Source organism: Phalacrocorax carbo, chromosome 8 (assembly GCF_963921805.1).
Source record: "Phalacrocorax carbo chromosome 8, bPhaCar2.1, whole genome shotgun sequence".
In the NCBI taxonomy this organism is placed as follows: Eukaryota; Metazoa; Chordata; class Aves; order Suliformes; family Phalacrocoracidae; genus Phalacrocorax; species Phalacrocorax carbo.
In genome coordinates, this window is record NC_087520.1 from 10185491 (window position 1) to 10205121 (window position 19631).

Here is a 19631-nt window from a genome sequence, read left to right on the forward strand (position 1 = left end):
GACAGAATGATACGAGACCCTAGCCTGGGCCCTAGAAAAGTTGAATCCAATCTGGAAATTGCTTCTTCATCCATCTGCTCATCTCAACTTAAATCCTTTGTTTTACCACCAAAGCATCACTTTTTTGGATGACCTCATTCAACCAAGAGAAAGAAGCACCCCCTCCCTTTGGCTCCTAGAAAAAATGCATATGGGAGATATTACTTTTTAGAAGGGATATGCCCAATTTATTTATGTTTCTCTTGTGAACCACCAGTTCAATACTCCAACAGAGGACAAAAGCAAAATAAATTGCATGGACAATACACCAATGACAGGTCACACTCTCAAAAACCAGGATGATTCTTTGTCCTTGGATTGTGAAACACTGCTGAAATACTCCTTGGGCTGGTAAAGAGTATTATGTTATTAAAAACTAAGAGAGAAGACAAGTATGCAGAAGAGGGAGCCATCCCTATGAGGACATTTATCTTAAAACACTTGGAGGTTGTTAAAGGACAATTTCAAGATGAGAAAAGCCTAGAAATAAGTCCTTTGGAGGACCTAGACAGATAGGCTTTGCTAACAGACTGCCCTTGCAGAGTGCTATGCTTCATGTGAGGACTGCACTCAGGAGGCCAGGGATCAGCTCTTGGTGCAGACACCACCACAGTCTGAATGGGTTTTGCTGACGATGCCTGCATAGGGAAAGTGCACCAGAAATACCCTGGGAGAGATCCGCTAGTGTCATCACTTCAGCCCTTTACAATGCCAAATGTCTAAAAGGGTCCGAACACTAATGCAGGCTGACTATCATTTATGTGCAAAGTCACACAGCTCTGAGGTTTATGCATCTGTATTTCATTTTCTGCCTTTTATGGGAGGGAGGGGAGCAGGATGTTGTTCTTGTTATGTCCCAGAGCTATGAGCATCGCCATTCAACAAATCAAAAGAAAATGTTTCATGAGACAACATATGAAACAAGACAAGGAAATGTTGCTGATTTAGTTTATTGAGAAAGAAAATCAGGAGTGAGCTGAGTTCCCCAGAGGGTGAGATGAACTGAGGTGAGATCTTTAGCTGGGGTTTGCCAGTGGGGATCCTGTGGTGAATTCTCTCAGCACCAATACTCAGCATTTTCCAAAATGGCTTAAAGTGAGAGTCCCGTTGCTGTCCCTGAAAGTGAGGAGAGGAAAAAATGGATTAGACACAGAGTCCTGCCTGGTATAATCTGTCCTTTTGCTTGTCTCCTAGAGAAGGCATGAGATAGGATCCTGCCCCAGAACCAAAGAACATGCAGACTAAGAGCCCCGTTAGCTATTTGATTATTAAGAGACGAGTGAAATTATTTAACCCCTTCTGAAACTGAAAATATTCTTGGGAACGATAATGAAACTTCAAATACAATTTTGTTTGCAACATGCAAGAAAAACTCCATTAAGTTTAAAGGTCTTCACATCACTCACACTAGCAATCTTTGTATTCTCTGATGAAAAAAAAAGAATGATTGGCATGACAGTTGGTATTGTCTCCTGCCCCAAATCCTTAATCAATGCGGGTGAGCAAACAAGAGAGCAGCAACTGTGCAAATTTGTGCCTGTAGGAGGCAACTGATAACACAAATGTGATCACGTTTGTACATACACGACTGCATTGCAGAAGTTACACTTATTGCTGTATGTTTTGCTGTCAGAGCCACAGAGAGGCATGTACTCAAGCGAGCAGACAGGTTTAGGGTAGTCACTGCAGTCAACCTGCAAAAAAAAAGTCTAATGTGAAGGATATGAAGGCATCAATAGCAGAAGGGCTTGAACCCCTAGCTACAGTTGCTGTGCTAGTGGTAATGATCTAACTAAAAGTAATTAACTTCCTTGCACAATCTGATATAAACTGAGGTGTCAGTTTCCCCTATGCCAGGAGAATTTAATAACACAAAAATAGATCATAATTTCCTGTTTGAAGGGATGCATATCATAACCTGACCACAGCATTTCAAAGTAGCAGCAGTTCACTCGGTGAACGTTCCATGCTTGTGATCACATTGCACCGTGTTCCCAGCCTGGCCAGGAAATTAAATGGAAAAACACTGGTGTCTGGAAAATTGTAGGTGCTGATGCCTATATAAGGGTCCAGTATCTCCCCTGTAGCCTTAGAAGAGGAAGATCAGCACTTAGCTAGATGCTGTGAGAGTGGGATTTTATTTCTTTGTGCAATGGGTGCTATACTTGCTGAGAGGTATCATAATGCAAAAAATATATATGGATCCAGGAAGAGGCTGAGGAATTTCACAGAGGAGAAACACACAGAGGCTTACTGACTACACAGAAATTGCACCTAGCTGAGGTCCATCACCTGAAAATAGCTAGAGGTTGGAAGATTAGAAGTCCCATACATACTCACTCTACTCTTACTCTCTCCTACACAATCTCCTTACGACCCCTGCTAAGAGCAGGCTTTGCATCAAGACATCATGGGCTTGATGGGTCATTGGTCTGACCTCAAAAGCCATTCTTTGTTCACATTCTCAATTCTGCCCTGATGGATTATTTCTGCTACTGCTCTTTTACTGATCCGTTCCTGTGCGGTCACCCTCTTCCTTTTCTGACATTTGTGTGGATAATGTGTATTATGTGTGGAGAAAGCAAAACCTTCCCTGTGCTGAAACACAGCAGCAGTTACACTCCTGAAAGATGCTGCTGGTCTGGGGGCTGCTGCAGACACTGGCAGTGCTTTCTCTGACATCAATGGGACTGAAACCCCGTCCCTCATCACACAGCTCACTTACTGTAGCAATTTCCTTCTTACATTCACCATCATACTTCTTGCCAACACTGGTTCCAGGCTCTCTAGGAAGGGAAGACACCTGCGTTAGGGAGCTCTGCGAGCAACTTTGCTGAACCCCGCATCCCAGCAATGCTGAGCAGCCTCCGGTACAATGTACAGGATACCGGAGAGGTTCAGTTTAGGCTGTGTCCACACAGCTCTAAATACAAGCTCAAGTGGTGCCACAGCCTGCTAGAGTCCTGTTTTACATCATAGTGTGAAGGACAAGGGAGAGTCCAGGGTGTTACGATGAACTAGTAGCTAGGTTGTGTGGCAATGTAGATATACCTCATGTTAGTTGCTGTCCTCTGCAAGGCAGCATCTGCCACATAGACCCTCTAACTTAGTTAAGAGAAGCATTCTGTCCTGTGTTATATCCCCACCCAGCCCTCTACTACTCTCTTTAGATCAAGGGCACAGTTTTCCTTCTAATCACAAAGGAAAACCAGGTCTAGTGACCGGAGGAAGACAAGGGTCAAAGTCCAAGCACCTTACAGAAAAAGCCTTGGTAGAAGTCCTGATATTCAGAAGAGCAGCTACCAGGAGTGCTAAGCGCTTGTCCCTCACAGCAGTGCTCTTGCACACGCAGTACTCACAGGTTACGGGCACACAGCAGGCACTCATTGTCGTAGGTGACCCCGTTGGTACCACAGACAGGGCTGAGGTCTTTGTCGCAGAGCAACACCACTTTGCCGTCCTCATTTTTCGTGTTGGGATATCTACTGCAGTCCTCCTGTTGAGAGAACACACAAAGCAGCACTGGTGAAGGCTTACTTATAGGAAGCAAGTAGATCTGTTCAGTGTGTCTGTCTGGCCACCCGGGATACCACCACAGCAGGAAAAACACTTTTTTGTGCATCACTATGATGACTTGAAGATGGCAAATGCAAGACTCTGACATCTCATATGTCCTCTTATTTAGTGTTTGAATTATTTCTTGGGAGAGTCAATAAGCAGATTTGGCTACTCAGAAGTGGGACGTGGCCCTTAGTTTCACTTACAGGGACAACTTCCTTGCATTCTCCATCGTGGTCTTTGGTAATATTGGTTCCATATTCTCTGGAGAGGGAAAGACAAATGTTAGGAAGTACAGCAAAGACGTCTTGCTACATCCTAGGTGCCGGAAATATGTAACTAATACAAAAGATAGCTGCCTCTTTATCAGTCAGGCTTGTACATATTTTTTGAGAAGGTAGTGCCATCCTCCCTGACCAGCCAGCACTGACTGGCTGGCAGGGTTCTAATGACCCTGTGAGCTTTAGGACCATTTTGGGCAGTTCAGAGCAGAGCATCTCTCCATCCTTTTGCTCTGCTTAGCTGTGATGAGATGTGCCCTAGGGGCTGTCATATGGGTGATCCTTGAGCTGGAGAAGAAAAACCTGAATAAATTACATCAGCAACAGAGACACGGTGACTAAAGCGATGTTTAGGCAACGGAGTGCCATGCAGTGACACCCAAGGTTATTTTGAAGGAATTGGCACAACTGACATATCACGGATCACTGTTTGTTGAAAAGTAGTGCTGCCAGGAGTCCTAAGCATTGCTGCCTGAGATCCCCTGTGCAGTACGTACATGTTGTAGGCACAGAGCAGGCACTCATTACTGTAGGTGACTCCATCGGTACCACAGATGGGGCTGAGGATCTTGGTGCAGACCAACGCCTCTTTGCCTTCCTCATTTGTAGTTTTGGAATACGAACTGCAGTCCACCTGCCAAAGGAACGTACAGCAACAGTGTGGAGAAGATATTTTACGTTCACAGCTCTCATTTTGCATGAGACAGTGACCAGATACAACCTGCAGCGGGATTTTTACTACCACAGCACGAAGTTGTGCTGGTGGATCAATGAGGTAACAGTTGAATCCTTCTTGCAGAGACCTCCACACACAGCAGCAGAGGAAGAGGAGGAGAGGGCTATAGCTATGTAGCCCCCCAGATGGGGTAAATCAGTGGTGGTTTCTCACTTGGCATAATTTTACCAAGGCTACCCATTGGTCCCTCATTCTTATATTCTTGTGGCCCCTTCCAGTGCACTGCTGTTATTACTTTTTCATTCTCAACACACTGATCATGGTTTTTTCAGAGGAGCAAGACTAATGACCTGGTGTGTAGAACCTGGAGCGTCTCATAGTATTTTATTCTTTCAGTAGGTTGCCTTTGGTTGGGCTCTGATACCACAGTCTATTGCTAACAGTTTAGAGGTGGTCATATATGACCAGCTTAAAGCTTAGACCAGTTTAAAGTTGGTGAAAAATTAATAAAAAAATTTTGTATCATTACTATTACTACATTATTAACATACAGCATAGACGTAGAACCAAGAACAGTATAATTCAATGCTTTACACTGTAGGATGTGATTACAATGACACTAACTTCACCCGAGGCTAGAAACAGCTAAGCATCTACAAGCCTGAAGTTTTTCACATTCCTTTGGTTATGGCTTTACCAGGACACATGCCTGAGAAAAGTGACAGAAAGAAATCTTCCACTCACCTCAACCCCAAAGGCAGCATCTGGAAAAGAAAAGAGAGGCAGAAAGTGTGAAACAAAGCCAACATAAGACCTCAGTTAAAGCTGGAAATCTGAATGTAAAATTCCTGTATACAGGACCAAACGGAATGATTTCCAGTGATTGGTTTCCTGAACTAAATAAACTATGTATGAATTTTTTTTATCTTGATAAGTATCATAGTGTTGCTTATTGCTGGCTGTGATGAAACACTTTTGAATAGCTTTGTTCTTTTTTATTTTGAGATAAGTATACTTATTAATTTAAAATTAATAGCTTTTCCTTCCTTATCTTTTTACACATCTGCTTTGACCCTAAAGACCCGCTGTTATTTATCTGAAAAGAAACCTGAATCAATACAGATACGTGCAAATAGTCACCTACAGGATAAGCAAATACATACAGCCTCTGTTATCAGCAATATGCATTTTAAAGAAGCTGAGTGTGGAAAAAACGTTGTCTTTGACTTCGTAATTTCATCAGATGTAAATATGCAGTGAGAACATCAGACTCGGGCTTGTGTTCATCTCTTTTTTAACCCATTAGCAGCAAAAGTACAGCAGGAAAGTTGCCAGGCTCCTGCAAAGAACTTGCTTGTGTCATTACAATATTTTCATGACTAGTTACTGGAGGTGTGACCACCTTGTTACAGCCTTGTTTCAAGTATTTATCCATTTGTTGTACTTATACAACAAGTGTAAGCAGGTTAACTGTTAAAACACCAGTGTAAAAAGGGTGATAGCACAGAACTCCACTTGCAGTTATTTGTATTTATGACAGATGACCAGCTAAAGCAGTGATCCATTTAAGACTATCTTGAAATCTGCTCCTGCATCCTATGCAATGCCAACCTACCAAGGCAGTCTAGCTCTTTGGAGGAGATTTTCTCTCTTTGAAACCACTATCTTATCCCTTTAAAGACAGCCAGGACTCAGACATGAAGCCTCTGCAGGGCCTTGAGAGTTACTCACCTGGGAAGCAGCAAAGCACAAAGGAGAAGAGCATGAAAACGCCTGCCATGATCATGGTGGAAGTCTGCAGGCTGCCTGCTCCTGCTCTGCTCATAAGATGGTCTCTCCAAGGCTGACTACAAATATATACAAATGCAGTGTCTAAACTGTTCAACTGTAACGTAAAACAACCAGCAGAATCTGTCACTGGTACAATGAAGCTGGTAATATTTATTGAGGTCTTGACTTTCAGGTAATGGTCTGTGTCTGCAAAGCAATTGATTTTGGCTGGACATCTGGTTAATAGCTTGAGACAAGTGTCACAAGTTATCAGTGGTCAAAACCAAACAAACAGCCTTTTAGACACAAAAGAAACCTCTTAAGGATTCTCATAGAAATGTAAGGAGCACAAAATATTGAGGGCAGTAAAAAGCAGATCCTTTATTAATCTCCGCAGAGCAACATCTCCTATCAGGGACCAGCTTAGGCAGAGCATGCAGTACTACCCTGTTTGCAGATCTGGCTAAGAGTCTCTGCTTTCCTTTCTGGGTTTGGGTGGGGTTTTTTCCGCATTCCCAGGTATTCACCACTAGGTATAAACATGGGTCAGGTGTGGCGTTGCCATCAGCAGAACTGGTCAAGCTTTGCCAGGTGAGTCTGGCAGGACTGTGTCTAACCTGTGAAGGTAATGGTATTTAAGCATTAGTTTGATAAAAGAAAGGGCTTCTTGACAGTTTCACTGCCTGGATATAGAAGCACTCAGTAGAAGACTTGAAAGCAGGTTAAATTCTGTCAAATACCACTAAAAATGTCACTTGAACCTCATCAGCAGGGAGCACTTATTTACAGACCTAGTCACAGTTAAACACACTGACCAATTCAAAGTGTTCCACTAAGCCATCTTAAGAACAAAAGACACTGAAGGTTTTGGAACCTATTTACATAGCACCAACTATGGTTGAAAGTACAGTAGGTCCTTTTGCCCTACAGATATTTTAGAAAATGACACTTAAAACATAAAGCCTGTCCCAATTTTCCTGTCTGTCTTACACCTCCAGCCTTTAAGCTACCTCCAAATTGCTCCTTCCCAGGAGGAGGTCTGGACCTCTCCTGTTTTAGTAGGTGTAATTTTGCAGGAGTGGGTTCTGCCTTTAATGTAAGTTTCTCACCACGATCCCTTTCACAGGTCTGAAATGGCAAGCATACCTGGGTTCATTTGGTCATGGGAGCTAAGCGTTCTGCTCAGGATTGACTTCAGCACCATGGCAGCTGCAGAGCAAAAGATGTTTTACAGGTGCTCCCTTGAACAAACAAGGCACCACCCATCAATCGAATGAAATTCAGCTGAAACCATTGAAAGTTAATCCAAGCAATTGAGTTGGTGTCTAATACATCACAGTGGTCTAACAGGTATACTTTGATCCTTAAATTATAAATTGTATAGTGCATGGAATCACCTAACCTGGGCACTGACATGTTACGAAGGCTGCAGCATGGCTGCATGGATATATAGGTTACATTTTTACCTAAAAGAGATGGGTTTCTTCACAAGGAGAATGATTAAAATAATTATGCTGCTGGGTTTGTTTCTATAAATTACACAGAGCATGAATGAATATTTTGGACAGATCTGGTACATCTTCAAGACATATTGACCTAATGTGCCTCGTGGATGGTGTCTCTCGAAGGCAAATACTTTTCTGTGAGCATGTATAGGAGCACACTGAGGCTGCTGTCACATGCCATGCTTGTTGCCTTCATCAATTCAGACATATAGCCTCTGCACAGTTAGAGCGAGGTACATCTTTCTGGGTCAAACATGAACTTTGCAACTGCTTTCTCCAGCCAGCAGTGAGACCTCTGTGACTTATCCTTGCCAGCCTTTCCAGGCAGCTTTTGACAGGTTACCTCCTGCCTGGTGCCTGCATGCTGCTGCTCCAGACTGCTCCCTGCCCGGATGGTGCTGTCCTCTAGGCAGGACTGACCTCTCCTGATGGGTGGAAAGCACCTTCTTGCCAAAGGCTGGTGTGTGTTACCTGTATACACCAGAGAAAGAATTCCACTGCATCTGCCAGCTTCAGCACTGGGTCTGGCACTTACTGGCCTCGAGCAACCCAGATTCCCTCCAACCACCACAACACCCACATGATGTTCAGCAGATCCATTCCGTCATTCTCTCACCTACACACTAGGGACCCTCAAGTCTATGACAATTAAGTGCTGACTGGGGAACACCAGTCTCCCCTGAGCCACTCAGGTACCCTCTCTAGGAAGCTGCAAAAATGACACCCAGAAATCACCAGGTTTCAGACTCACGCACAGCCTGCAGCCAACGAACATCCACAGCCTCCTCACCTGAGGTTACAGCTCCACATTATCCTGCCTCTGATAACAGCATGGAAAAATCCCACAGCTGGCTAAGCTCATGCTGTAGGACAGGTTGCTCAGTTCTTAGCTACTCCCGGAAGAACAGCTAGAAAGAGGATTTGGTCTGCAATCCTGCCACTGATCTCGTACTGTAATCCACTTCATTATGGTCTTCTAATCCTCAAAGTCAGCTGCAGCATAAAGCTAATGACCATTTGGCTAAAGGAAAATCCTCATGTGTACAGAAGCCGGCACGAGGGCAGAGATCTGCAAGTAAGCAAAGGCAGTGCCACGTCTCAGGGTACCATATGTTATGGTCCTGAACACCAGAGTTGTGTGGTGGACACTAGAGAGGAATTTGGCCATCATATAACATCCTCTCTTGCTTACCCAAGGAGTTCCTTGTTTTACATTTCCCATGACAGTTTTTGCCAGTATCTATTTCACATTATCTGGAAGAATCAAAACTGATGTTAGGGAATTTTCTTAGCAGATACATGTCTTCTCAGTGTAAGTAATACACTGATAAGTGACCGACAAATTATTTAATACACTCTTCCAAACATTCCTGGGTTTTGTCACATTATTTAATTAACAAATAGCTGTTGTAAAAGTGGGAAATAACAATAATTAGTTGTAGCTCTATCGTGAAATTGCCTCTAATCACTCCAAAATCCCTGCTAAATAAAATTCAGTCTGCAGTTTCCATCTTTGTCTTTCTCTTGGCCACAGTGTGGCCGATGACTATTTGTACTGAGCCACACGCCTGGAGAAACTGATATAGAACAAATAGAAGATCTGCCTCTCACCTAGTGCCCAAAGGCAGTTTTCTTTATTGCTTAGTTCAAAGTCACTGATACAACTAAAACATATCAATATGAATACATATCCATGTTTTCATGAGCTTATTAAATAGAACTTGCTTCAGGTAATGCCAGTGAACGTTTTCCTGAACTAATAAAACCATGTGCAGAACTTTGTACCCTGCAGGTGAAGGCTAACATGGTTTCACATTATTTATGCAATGAATTCACTGTACTTGGTCCCACTGCAAGGACACATGTCAACACGTGGGAACGAGTACAGTAGAGGCCACCAGGCTGGTCAGGGGCTGGAACACAGGGCATAGGGGTAAGCTGAAGGAGCTGGGCCTGGAGAAGAGATGGCTACATTGCTATCTGCAGCTCCCTGATGGGGCTGTAGAGAAGACAGAGACAGAACCTTCTCACAGCTGCATAGCAAAAGGATTAAATTGTGACCAAACATGAGGAATTATTCTTTGCCATGAGGGTGATCAAGCAGTGGCACAGGAACCAGAGAGGTCATGCACGTCTTTCCTCAGTGATATTGAAAACCTAGCTAAACAAGGAAGGCCTTGAGGACCCTGAGCTGACTTTGACTTTGACCTTGCCTTGAGCAGGGGTTGGTCTAGAGACCTCTAGAGAGCTCTTCCAACCTGAATTATTTTATATATATGGTACGTACATAATGTTCTCTCTTATGGATATTTTTTACTAATGAAGGAACATAATACTTCTTGATGACCCAGGAGAACAGCCTCAGAGTTTTCCTACAACCTTTGCTAAAGGGCCACAGGTAAGTGGTACAAAGAGCTCCCAGCACATTTTTACAGGGGGTGACCAGTAACATGTACAACAAAAAGAGTAGATTGTAATCATTGTTAAAAAAACCCCCAACACACTAAATTATTCACATTTGAGAACGTTATTAGCTCTCAATGATTTCCAAGTATCTCCACTCTGCAACAGCCCAGTCCCCCTGCCATCACAATGCTTCCCCAGAAGAACATCAGCATTCAAACCTACAGCAAAGTTATCTGCACCACAGAAAATCAGCCACCAAAATAGCAGCCACTTTACTGCTGTGCTGCAGCCTGGGCCAGATGCGGGTCTCAGCAGCATCGGCTCTGAGGACATACCTTCACTTCTCACCTCACCAGCTCATGCTGTGCTCCAGCTCTGGGCAGTTTGTGGATGATAAGGACATTGGGTCAGGGCTCCGTTGTATAGGGCAAGAGTTACTCACGTGAAAGCAGGAAAATGCTAGAATAAGCAGCAGAAAAAGGAGGCATTAAACAGCAGGACATTGGCTCAGGCTATTGCTCTTTGAAGTGAACATACTGCAGGGAGGTTGGTCTGGGGGTAATGCAGGAGATGTTATCCTGCAGCTGGTCAGAGGAAGAGGAAATCATTGGTTCAATCAGTTTTCCTGTCACTTCAGTGATCTCAGCTGTACATCATGACTGCTTTTCTCATCTTTGCCACAGCTCAAGCGGGAACAAAAAAGGGGTGGCTGCATGGACGTAGCAGCTGACCTGGGATTGACACTGTTCATGGCTGCCTGGCAGGAAAGAGTCAACCTGGTAACTTCACTGCTAAAGCTGGGAAAGTCTCCTTCAGGAGCTGGGGTCAGAAGAAAATTTTCCAAAGGTAGAAAAAAAATCAGTAGATTATCTGCAAGGAGACATTATTTATAGCTCTATGCACAGTTAAAACAGAATGAATAACCATGTTCTGCCATGAAAGCAAATTTCTTTGAGGCTATATAAACCAGGGGAATAGTTGAACACATCTCCAAAGGACAGCAGATGAGGCATTTCCAGTCATCTAGCAGCACGCACTTCATCAGAATAGCACACGGCAGGGGGATCATGGCTGTGTCTCTTGGATTTCAGACAGCTATGCAAGCCACCAAAGAGTGTCATTGTCAAGAAAGGCTTATAGGCAGAAGTAAGATATTTTAATTGACTAACTAGCAGGGCTGGGAAAAGTAATTCAGTATGGTTGGGATGAGAAATTGCTGCATGCTACTGAGCAGCAAAGAGGAACACAAAGGCCTCAAGGAAGATCGTTTGATCCCTGAACAGCTGCATTCAAAAGCTTGTTTACAGAGGGATAAGCATCCCGGATGTGACTACAGTATGAAGGCTATGGCAAGGCTGGCTCAGGAGCCAGGTTACGGTCTGCCATGAAGCACAGGGATCATCTCTTCACAGTGAGCTGCCAAGTCTCATTAATTTATGATAGGAACATGTCTTCAGTGCTCACTCCCTTCAGTTCTGTTTCATAAGATTGACAGGCATGTCTATAGACCACAAAGTGTTCTTGACAACTGGGTAATTAAACTTTGACGTTTACATCTCCCTCCTCCTGGTAAGTAACACACCAAGTTTGTACATTCTGGGAAGGGCTGGCTGTAAACAAGCAAAGGTTTCCTTTTATGCTCTTGATCAGAGGTCAGGAGGACTGGAATAACAATTTTTAATGAGCTTGATCTGGAGTAGTAGGTAAATGAGGAAGAATTTCCTCGAGTAAGTGGCAAAGCCTTGGACTCAGGGCTTTCGGCCCAGCCCCAGGTCTGTGAGTGAGATCCCCATCAGCCTATGGCTCTGCAGTCCTTTCGGCCAGGATCTGGAACCTGCTTCACGCAATCTCAGAACAGGGTGAGCTGAGGCTCTGCCCTCCCTTGAGGGAGCTAGAGGTGCAGAAGTTCATACACAGATAATGATACGTATGAAAGAGAAAGCAGCTATTTCTGGAGGTGCCAGTCCATTACTGCCACAGTAACCTGGAGGCATCACTCTGCCTGTTAGCTGTCCTAAGAAACATCAAGGTATCACATCCCCAGGGCAAAGTTTCCTTTTCATGTGAAACCACAGGATGAGGCAAAGCAGATCAGGAGCAAGTAGAGCATCAGACAAAACCACATTCCCAGATCTCACCTTATCAGCCAGAAAACTAGCAAAAATCCATATGACAAACAGCGTTTGGAAAAGACAAATGAAGGTGCTTGCTTTCATTTATGGGAAGAAAACCAGGAACCTCTTGGATTTGGGATGAACGATGGTTTGCTTTTTAAGAAAGCTCTTATAAATGAAGTGGCAATAAGGGATTTTCTTTCTGAGGGATAGGGTGCAATAGGCTAAGACAGAATATCGCCCGCTGTCACGGGTGGGGAAGAGGGAAAATAGAGCAAGAGACTGGATGCATCATGGCACTATAATTCAAACACTTGGCTGGAATAGGAGGAACTGGATGGAAAGAGTTTCTATAGCTAAGGCCTATTACTTCTTCCCTCATTATTCACATCAAAAGGGGAACGGTTTAATTTATTCTGTAGAGTTAAATGAGACCACTGGCTGATTCTTTGCAGCTGGACATGGGTGAAGCACCATATTGCTGAATTACAGGATTTTTCTATTTCACAGACATTGAGGTAGATAGCAGGAATTCTACCATCTCTAAACTGTTGCACTAGCAAAGTAATGCAGTTATTTACTTAATATATTAGCACATGCATGACAACTTCTATGTTGTACATGATCATATGGAGCCTACATCCTCTGGCTTGGGCACTGTGCCCTGTTTGCAATCTAACAAAAATTCTTGTCTCAGGAGAGCTGAATGCACTGATCTCTGCAAAGGTTTGTGTGTCTCCTTTTCCGGTCTTGAAACAGGTTATGCTGCACTTTTCTGAAGCTGTCAGTGAAGGTTGTTTGTGCATGCATGCATAGCAAAAATACTTCTGCTACTTGTCTTATATTTTTCACCTTTTTGCTATCTTTCCCTTCATACATTTGAACGCAGCCTGTGGAGAATAGCAATATTAGGAAGCTAGCATTAAATCATTGCCAAATAAAATACCAACAGAAGGTATATGCATCACTTACATCCAATTGTAAGCCGCCTGCTCACCATCCAGCTGACACTATTTGGGATGCTGCCACAGAGAGCAATGGGAGTTCAGGCTGCTTCTTGGTTTGTCTTTCTTCTTAGTCACTGAGATGGCTGCTGTTCCTGAGTCCCTGGGTGTCCCATGTTCTCTGAAGAAGGGAAAGTCTACCATTAAAGACTCAATATGACCATTTTCCCAAAGGGGGCCGGGTGCTGGGAATGTAAATAAAACTCCCAAATGATGCAAGTGAAGGAGAGTTCATCTGAGTTAACCACTGACAACGAAGTTGTTTTACCATCTCTGACTATTATAATCCTATCAGTCAACAAACCTGTGCCATCTGAATATGCTGCATCATTTGGATTTCCACTCCAGCTGTTTTCCTTTATCTCACAATCCACCCCCCACACCCCCCAAAGCACAAACAGCAAGTAGAGAGGAGAAAAGGAGGATAAATTGGAAAAGCACAAGGAGAGGCCAGGGGCAAGGGGACTGTCACTCAGAAAGCATGTTCATTCCATCAAACTGACACATTATAGGCATGGATCCCACATTCACTGGTGCAAGTGAAACCATCTGTGCCACAGACAGATCTGGTCCAGTGCTTGTCCAGGGAGCTCTGACTGTTGATCCTCAGCACTGTCCCTGGGGCATGTGTTACAGCTAAGCCTTGAAGGAAACAGAGAAGATTTTAAAGCAATAAATTTCCAAGCATTCCTCATTCTTCAGGGGTCTTTAATGAAATTAAGGGTTTGCATCTATGAATGAAAAATAGGCAGGAAACTATATACTATGTGAACACGCTTTGTTTGCAAATTCACAGTATGTTTAAACTTATGGGGCTGCACCTCAGCTGGTGAAAATCTGGAAAACCCTCCTAGGCTGAGTGGATGCCTGCCAGCAGGAGACAGGCTCCCTTCTGCTTTTGCTTTCTGCTTTTCTCATGTCTACTTGTTGATCAGCAGAGAGCGTGCAAACAGAGCCCAAAGCACAGCAAAGAATCAAATAAAATTGTATAAAACATTAAATTACAACAAGAGAATTAACATTTCTGAATGTGAACATGCTGATGGTTGAAATGGGTGGATACCATGATTATATGCCTTTAAATATAGAGGTCTGAGGAAATTTTTTCAGTTCCCAAACAATTTCCTTTGCTAACAGACAGTTAAATAGACCAATGCAACTGATACAATGAGTTTGTATAATTATTCCTGTATATCTTTCTTTTTTTGGTGAGGAACATATAATTATAAAGCGGAAAAACAAAAAAGCTAAACCAAGGCAAATTATCAGCAGACATAATTTTGAAAGGCATAGATTTTTTTGGTGTTTGAATGAACACTGTCTGTTAGGTACAGACACTGTCAAGGAAAATTTGGTATTTTTTTTCAAGTCACAGAGGGGTGAGTGCTGAGATATACCATGCCGTTAAACAGTGGGGAAAAAAAATTCTTTCAGCTCAATATAAAAAGACTAAGTATTGTTTTCTAAATCCCACTTATCAATCAAGAACGAAATTTGTCATCTCATTCTTCCTCCTCTTTGTGTTGTAAGAAAAATTACTGTAGATTCAGAAAACATTGATAAGGCTATAAAGATAAGTCAGACAAACAAGGAAGGAGAATAGGCATTTACATTTTTAAAATAGTGCCTCTGCAGTATGCAGTAGTGCACTTACAAGTCACAAATCCTGAGGCTGAACCATCACCAGTGTGAAATACATAGAAGTTGATCAGCCCTTGGTGCTGCTCAGGAGCTCCGTCCCTGCTCTCCAGAGCCGGAGGGCTGCAGTAGTGGCTGCAAGGTAGTGGGCAGAGCCAGACCATCTGCATTTGAGCAGTAAATTTTAGATACCCGATGTTGCAGTCATAGTAGCACTGGAAAGTCAGGTTTTTTTCTTCACTGCATCCTTGACTGAGGGTACATGGCTGTACCTGCAACTATTTCTGTTCACAGCAAGAGTGCAAATATGATAGTCTATTGAAGCAGGACTAAATCCAGGCTTGCATTAGTGTCTCTTTCCAAGTTAAAAAAACAGGCTTTCATAGCATGACAGTTGAATGGTCTTAGAGGGTGATCTTAACACTTTGAAGCTGCTCAGGCTTTGCCCAAGATGAGTAACAAATTCAGCCTTGGAGCGCAGCAGCATTATGCACCTGAGAAGCAATGGAGCACTAGTCTGAGCAGAACCAAGTGTCTGTCACCCTCACACTGGAGACAGTTACTGAATATATTTGCAGCCTGGCAAGAACTGAGCTCATGAGATCATCTTTTGGTGCTACCCAGGAATCTCTAACCATTTATCTAGCTATTCCTCTATTTATGGCCAAGCAGGCATCCAGCTGGGTCAACCATACCTTAAGACCACCTTTCAAGTCTCTTAGTGACACTTTAAACTTGGTATTGTTCCACATCTCTCCTACACCACAAAAATTCAATGCTTCCTCTTGAATGTACTCATCTTCAACTGACAATTGCTTCCTCATCAACAAGAAGCAGAAAGAAATAATCTAATTAACACACACTCAGTAATAATGCTGAACAGTTGAAAAACAGCTCCAAGGCACAGAAAACAGCTCTGTCCCTGAGAAGGCAGCTGCCCTACTTTTAGAGTTATATTGCTTCATAAAAAAAAACCCTGAGCCCAGGAGATGTTTAAACTCCAATGTCAGGCTTTTCCCATTTTCTGGCCTGTTTTTAGTGATTTATTCCATCATGTACTTTCACACGAAACTTACTGGTGGATACTGCCTGGAAACCTGTGTCTAATGACTGCTTTAGCTTCTTCCCTAGATTGCTCTGACTTAACTTCAACTTTGTCCCTCCTTGAGTTCATGTTTGCCTTTGGTGTCATCAGACAACGAGCTCCGCAGAGGAGGCTTTGGCACAGCTGTGCCCAACTAATGCTATTCAGTTGGATCTTGACAAGCTTTACTGCAAGAGCTTGCAAAAGCCAACGGTCAGAGCTAAGGCCAAGTGAAACTCTGCCAAAGTCCACAAAACATTATTCAGTTCTTATCCTTGAGAATAATCAAGTAACGCTTAAACTAGACTAAAGGAGAATGTTCTATAAAAACACCTAAACAGAAAATGGCAAAAAGGTTATATAAACCAAAGGAACGTTTACATTAGTACACAGACCCAAGAAAAGTACAATAAGCCATTGTTAGTTACAAATTGTCTTGAGAAGTACATACCAGCCATGGACTCTAAGAGCATGGATTCTTAGAGTCTCATTCCCTGGTACAATACCCACAGTATCTCCAGGTCAAGAACATTTGCCTTTCAGCCTATTCATCTAGCCTGACAATTCAGAGTGACTTTCCAAACCAATCCAAATATTTGTGTTATTCTCTGGTAAACTACAGTGGGACATTGAATCAGGGAGGTGCTAGCTGTAGTCCAGAAGAAATTCTGTACCTAAGTTGCCAACAGATGAAGGGCAGCCCCCAAGTCCCCCTACCTCTCTGCCTTCCATATGGACACCAAAGTGGCAGTAATTGTATCACCAGGTCCTGAGCTCTTTGGCCTCAAAAAAGTAGGCAAAACATAATTGTCAAGCAGAACCACTTTCCTATAACTTGCTATATATTCGGTTAAAACTGGTCACAAGTAAACCTCTGCATCCTTTTCCTTCCTGAATGGCTTTAAAGGGCAGGCAGTTGCAGTGATGGCTGTATCAGGGCTATCCCCCATCCCAGGGGTGATTTCTGCCCACCAGATCCAGAGACATTCTGTTGCATTAATAAATCAAGATATTTCATGAATGGATGCTTCTGCTGTCTGTGACCCTGAAGGGAGTTCAACATTCCCCTCCTGTCAATTATATCCTATTACAGCACATAGCACTGAGGCCAATTCAGTGGAGACAGGCTGGGATCTCCTTTCCTAATAGCAGCTGCTACCTCTTCCATGGGACAGGCTGCACAGGCAGTGGGAACCAGGACAGTGGCACCTCTCAGCTAGGCAGCAAGTTTCCCTTTCTAGCCCACAGCAAGAAAGTGCCCCTTTTGAGAGCAAACCACCACCCACATCCTAGACATTGCCCCATGGAGCATGGGTGGACCTTGCCCTTGAGGTGAGTGTCTCCTTGCACTGACTGCAAAGATGGAGCTGTGATCAGTCATACAGAGATATTAATGGCTAGATGAGACTAATACTGATAAGAAGACTCTGAGGAGCAAGGAAGTACCTGGGAGTTCTGAGGAGAGGCCAGGCCCTCATCAGAGCAGAGATGGCACTGACACACAGTGACACATTGGTGACCTGATGGTCACCAATACAAGTGAGCTCATCGGTGACATCAAGATTGGAGGCAGCCTGGGCTGCAGTGGTCATGCATTGGTGGAGTTCACGCTCCTGAGGTATACAGGAAAATCTAGGAGTATAGTCAGGACCCTAAATTTTAGGAAAGCAGACTTCTAGCTCTTCAAGGAGTTAGTCAGCAGGATCGCCTGGGAAATGATCCTCAGGGGCAAGGGAACAGAATAGAGCTGGCAGATCTTTAAGGACATGCTCCATACAGTGTAAGACCTCTCAGTTCCCAGGTGTAAGAAATCAGGCAAGGAAGGGAAGAGACCAGCATGGCTGAGTCGAGACATGCTAGTCAGACTAAAGAGCAAGAAGGAACTGCACAGGAGGTGGAAGCAGGGACAGGTATCCTAGGAAGAGTATAGGGACACTGCCCAGTAGCACAGGGATGGGGTCAGGAGGGCCAAGGCACAGCTGGAGCTGAATTTAGCAAGGGTTGCAAAGAATAACAAGAAAGGCTTCTACAGGTACATTAACCAGAAAAGGAAAGTCAAAGAAAGTGTACCCCACGATGAACAAGAATGGTGGCCTAGTATCAACAGATGAGAAGGCTGAGGTACTCCACAACTTTTTTGGCCTTCACTGGTAACCTCTCTCCTTGCTCCTCCCAAGTCAATGGACCACAGGATGGAAACCAGGGGGATAAAGCCCCTCCTACTGTAAAGGAAGATTAGGTTCATGACCACCTGAGGAATCTGGATATACACAAGTTTATGGGACCTGATGAGGTGCATCCCAGAGTCCTGAGGGAATTGGCTGATATAGTTGCCAAGCCCTACTCCATGATATTTGAAAAGTCATGCCAGTCAGGTGAAGTCACTGGGGACCAGAAGAAGGGAAACATCGTGTCCATCTTTAAAAAGGGTAGAAAGGAGGAACCAGGGAACTACTGTCCTGTCAGCCTCACCTGTGTGCCTGGGAAGATCATGGAACAGATCCTCCTAGAAGCTATGCTAAGGCACATGGAGGACAGGGAGGTGATCAGAGGCAGCCAGCATGACTTCACCAAGGGCAAGTCCTGCCTGACCAACCTAGTGGCCTTCTATGATGGAGTAACTACATCAGCAGACAAGGAAAGAGCTACAGATGTCATCCATCTGGATTTCTGTAAGGCCTTTGACACAGTCCCCCACAGCATCCTTTCTAAACTGGGGACATATGGATTTGATGGGTGGACTGTTCAGTGGATAAGGAACTGGCTGGATGGTCACATGCAGAGTGTAGCTGTCAATGATAAGTGCTGTCCCTCAAAGGTCCATACTGGGACTGGTACTATTTAATATCTTAATCAGTGACAGAGTGGAATCAAGTGCACCCTCAGCAAGTTTGCAGATGACACCAAGCTGAGCAGAGCAGTTGATATGCCAGAAGGACGGGATGTCATCCAGAGAGACCTGGACAAGCTGGAGAGGTGGGCCTGTGAGAACCTCATGAGGTTCAACAAGGCCAAGTACAAGGTCATGCACCTGGGTCAGGGCAAGCCCCAATATCGATACAGGCTGGGGGATGAAGAGATTGAGAGCAGCCCTCCAAAGAAGGATTTGGGGGTACTGGGGGACAAAAAGCTGGACATGAGCCAACAATGTGCACTTGCAGCCCAGAACACCAACCATATCCTGGGCTGCATCAAAAGAAGCATGGCCAGCAGGTCAAGGGAGGTGATTCTACCCCTCTACTCCACTCTGGTGAGACCACACCTGGAGCACTGCATCCAGCTCTAGAGCCCTCAACATATAAAGGACACAGATCTGTTGGAGGACGTCCAGAGGCAGGACAGAAAAATGATTCGAGGCCTGGAGCACCTCTCCTATGAAGACAGGCTGAGAGTTGGGGTTGTTCAGCCTGGAGAAGAGAAGGCTGCGGGGACACCTTATTGTGGCTTTCCAGTACTTAAAGGGGGACTATAGGAAAGATGGGGGAAATCTCTTTAGCAAGGCCTGTTGTGACAGGACAAGGGGTAAAGGTTTTAAACTAAAGGAGGGTAGATTTAG

General features: G+C 44.0%; 1 protein-coding gene across 1 annotated transcript; it reads right to left on the minus strand.

Annotated features, from left to right (window-relative positions):
- Positions 1–973: 973 nt before the first annotated feature.
- LOC104048648 (ovomucoid) lies at positions 974–11509 on the minus strand. The gene is made up of 8 exons (XM_009509175.2): positions 6286–11509; positions 5299–5318; positions 4376–4512; positions 3804–3861; positions 3399–3535; positions 2765–2825; positions 1624–1733; positions 974–1155 (listed from the first exon to the last, which is right to left on the minus strand). The coding sequence occupies exons 1-8, from the start codon at positions 6377–6379 to the stop codon at positions 1110–1112; spliced, it is 663 nt and encodes a 220-aa protein (XP_009507470.2). The 5' UTR covers positions 6380–11509; the 3' UTR covers positions 974–1109.
- Between the last annotated feature and the right edge of the window lie 8122 nt (positions 11510–19631).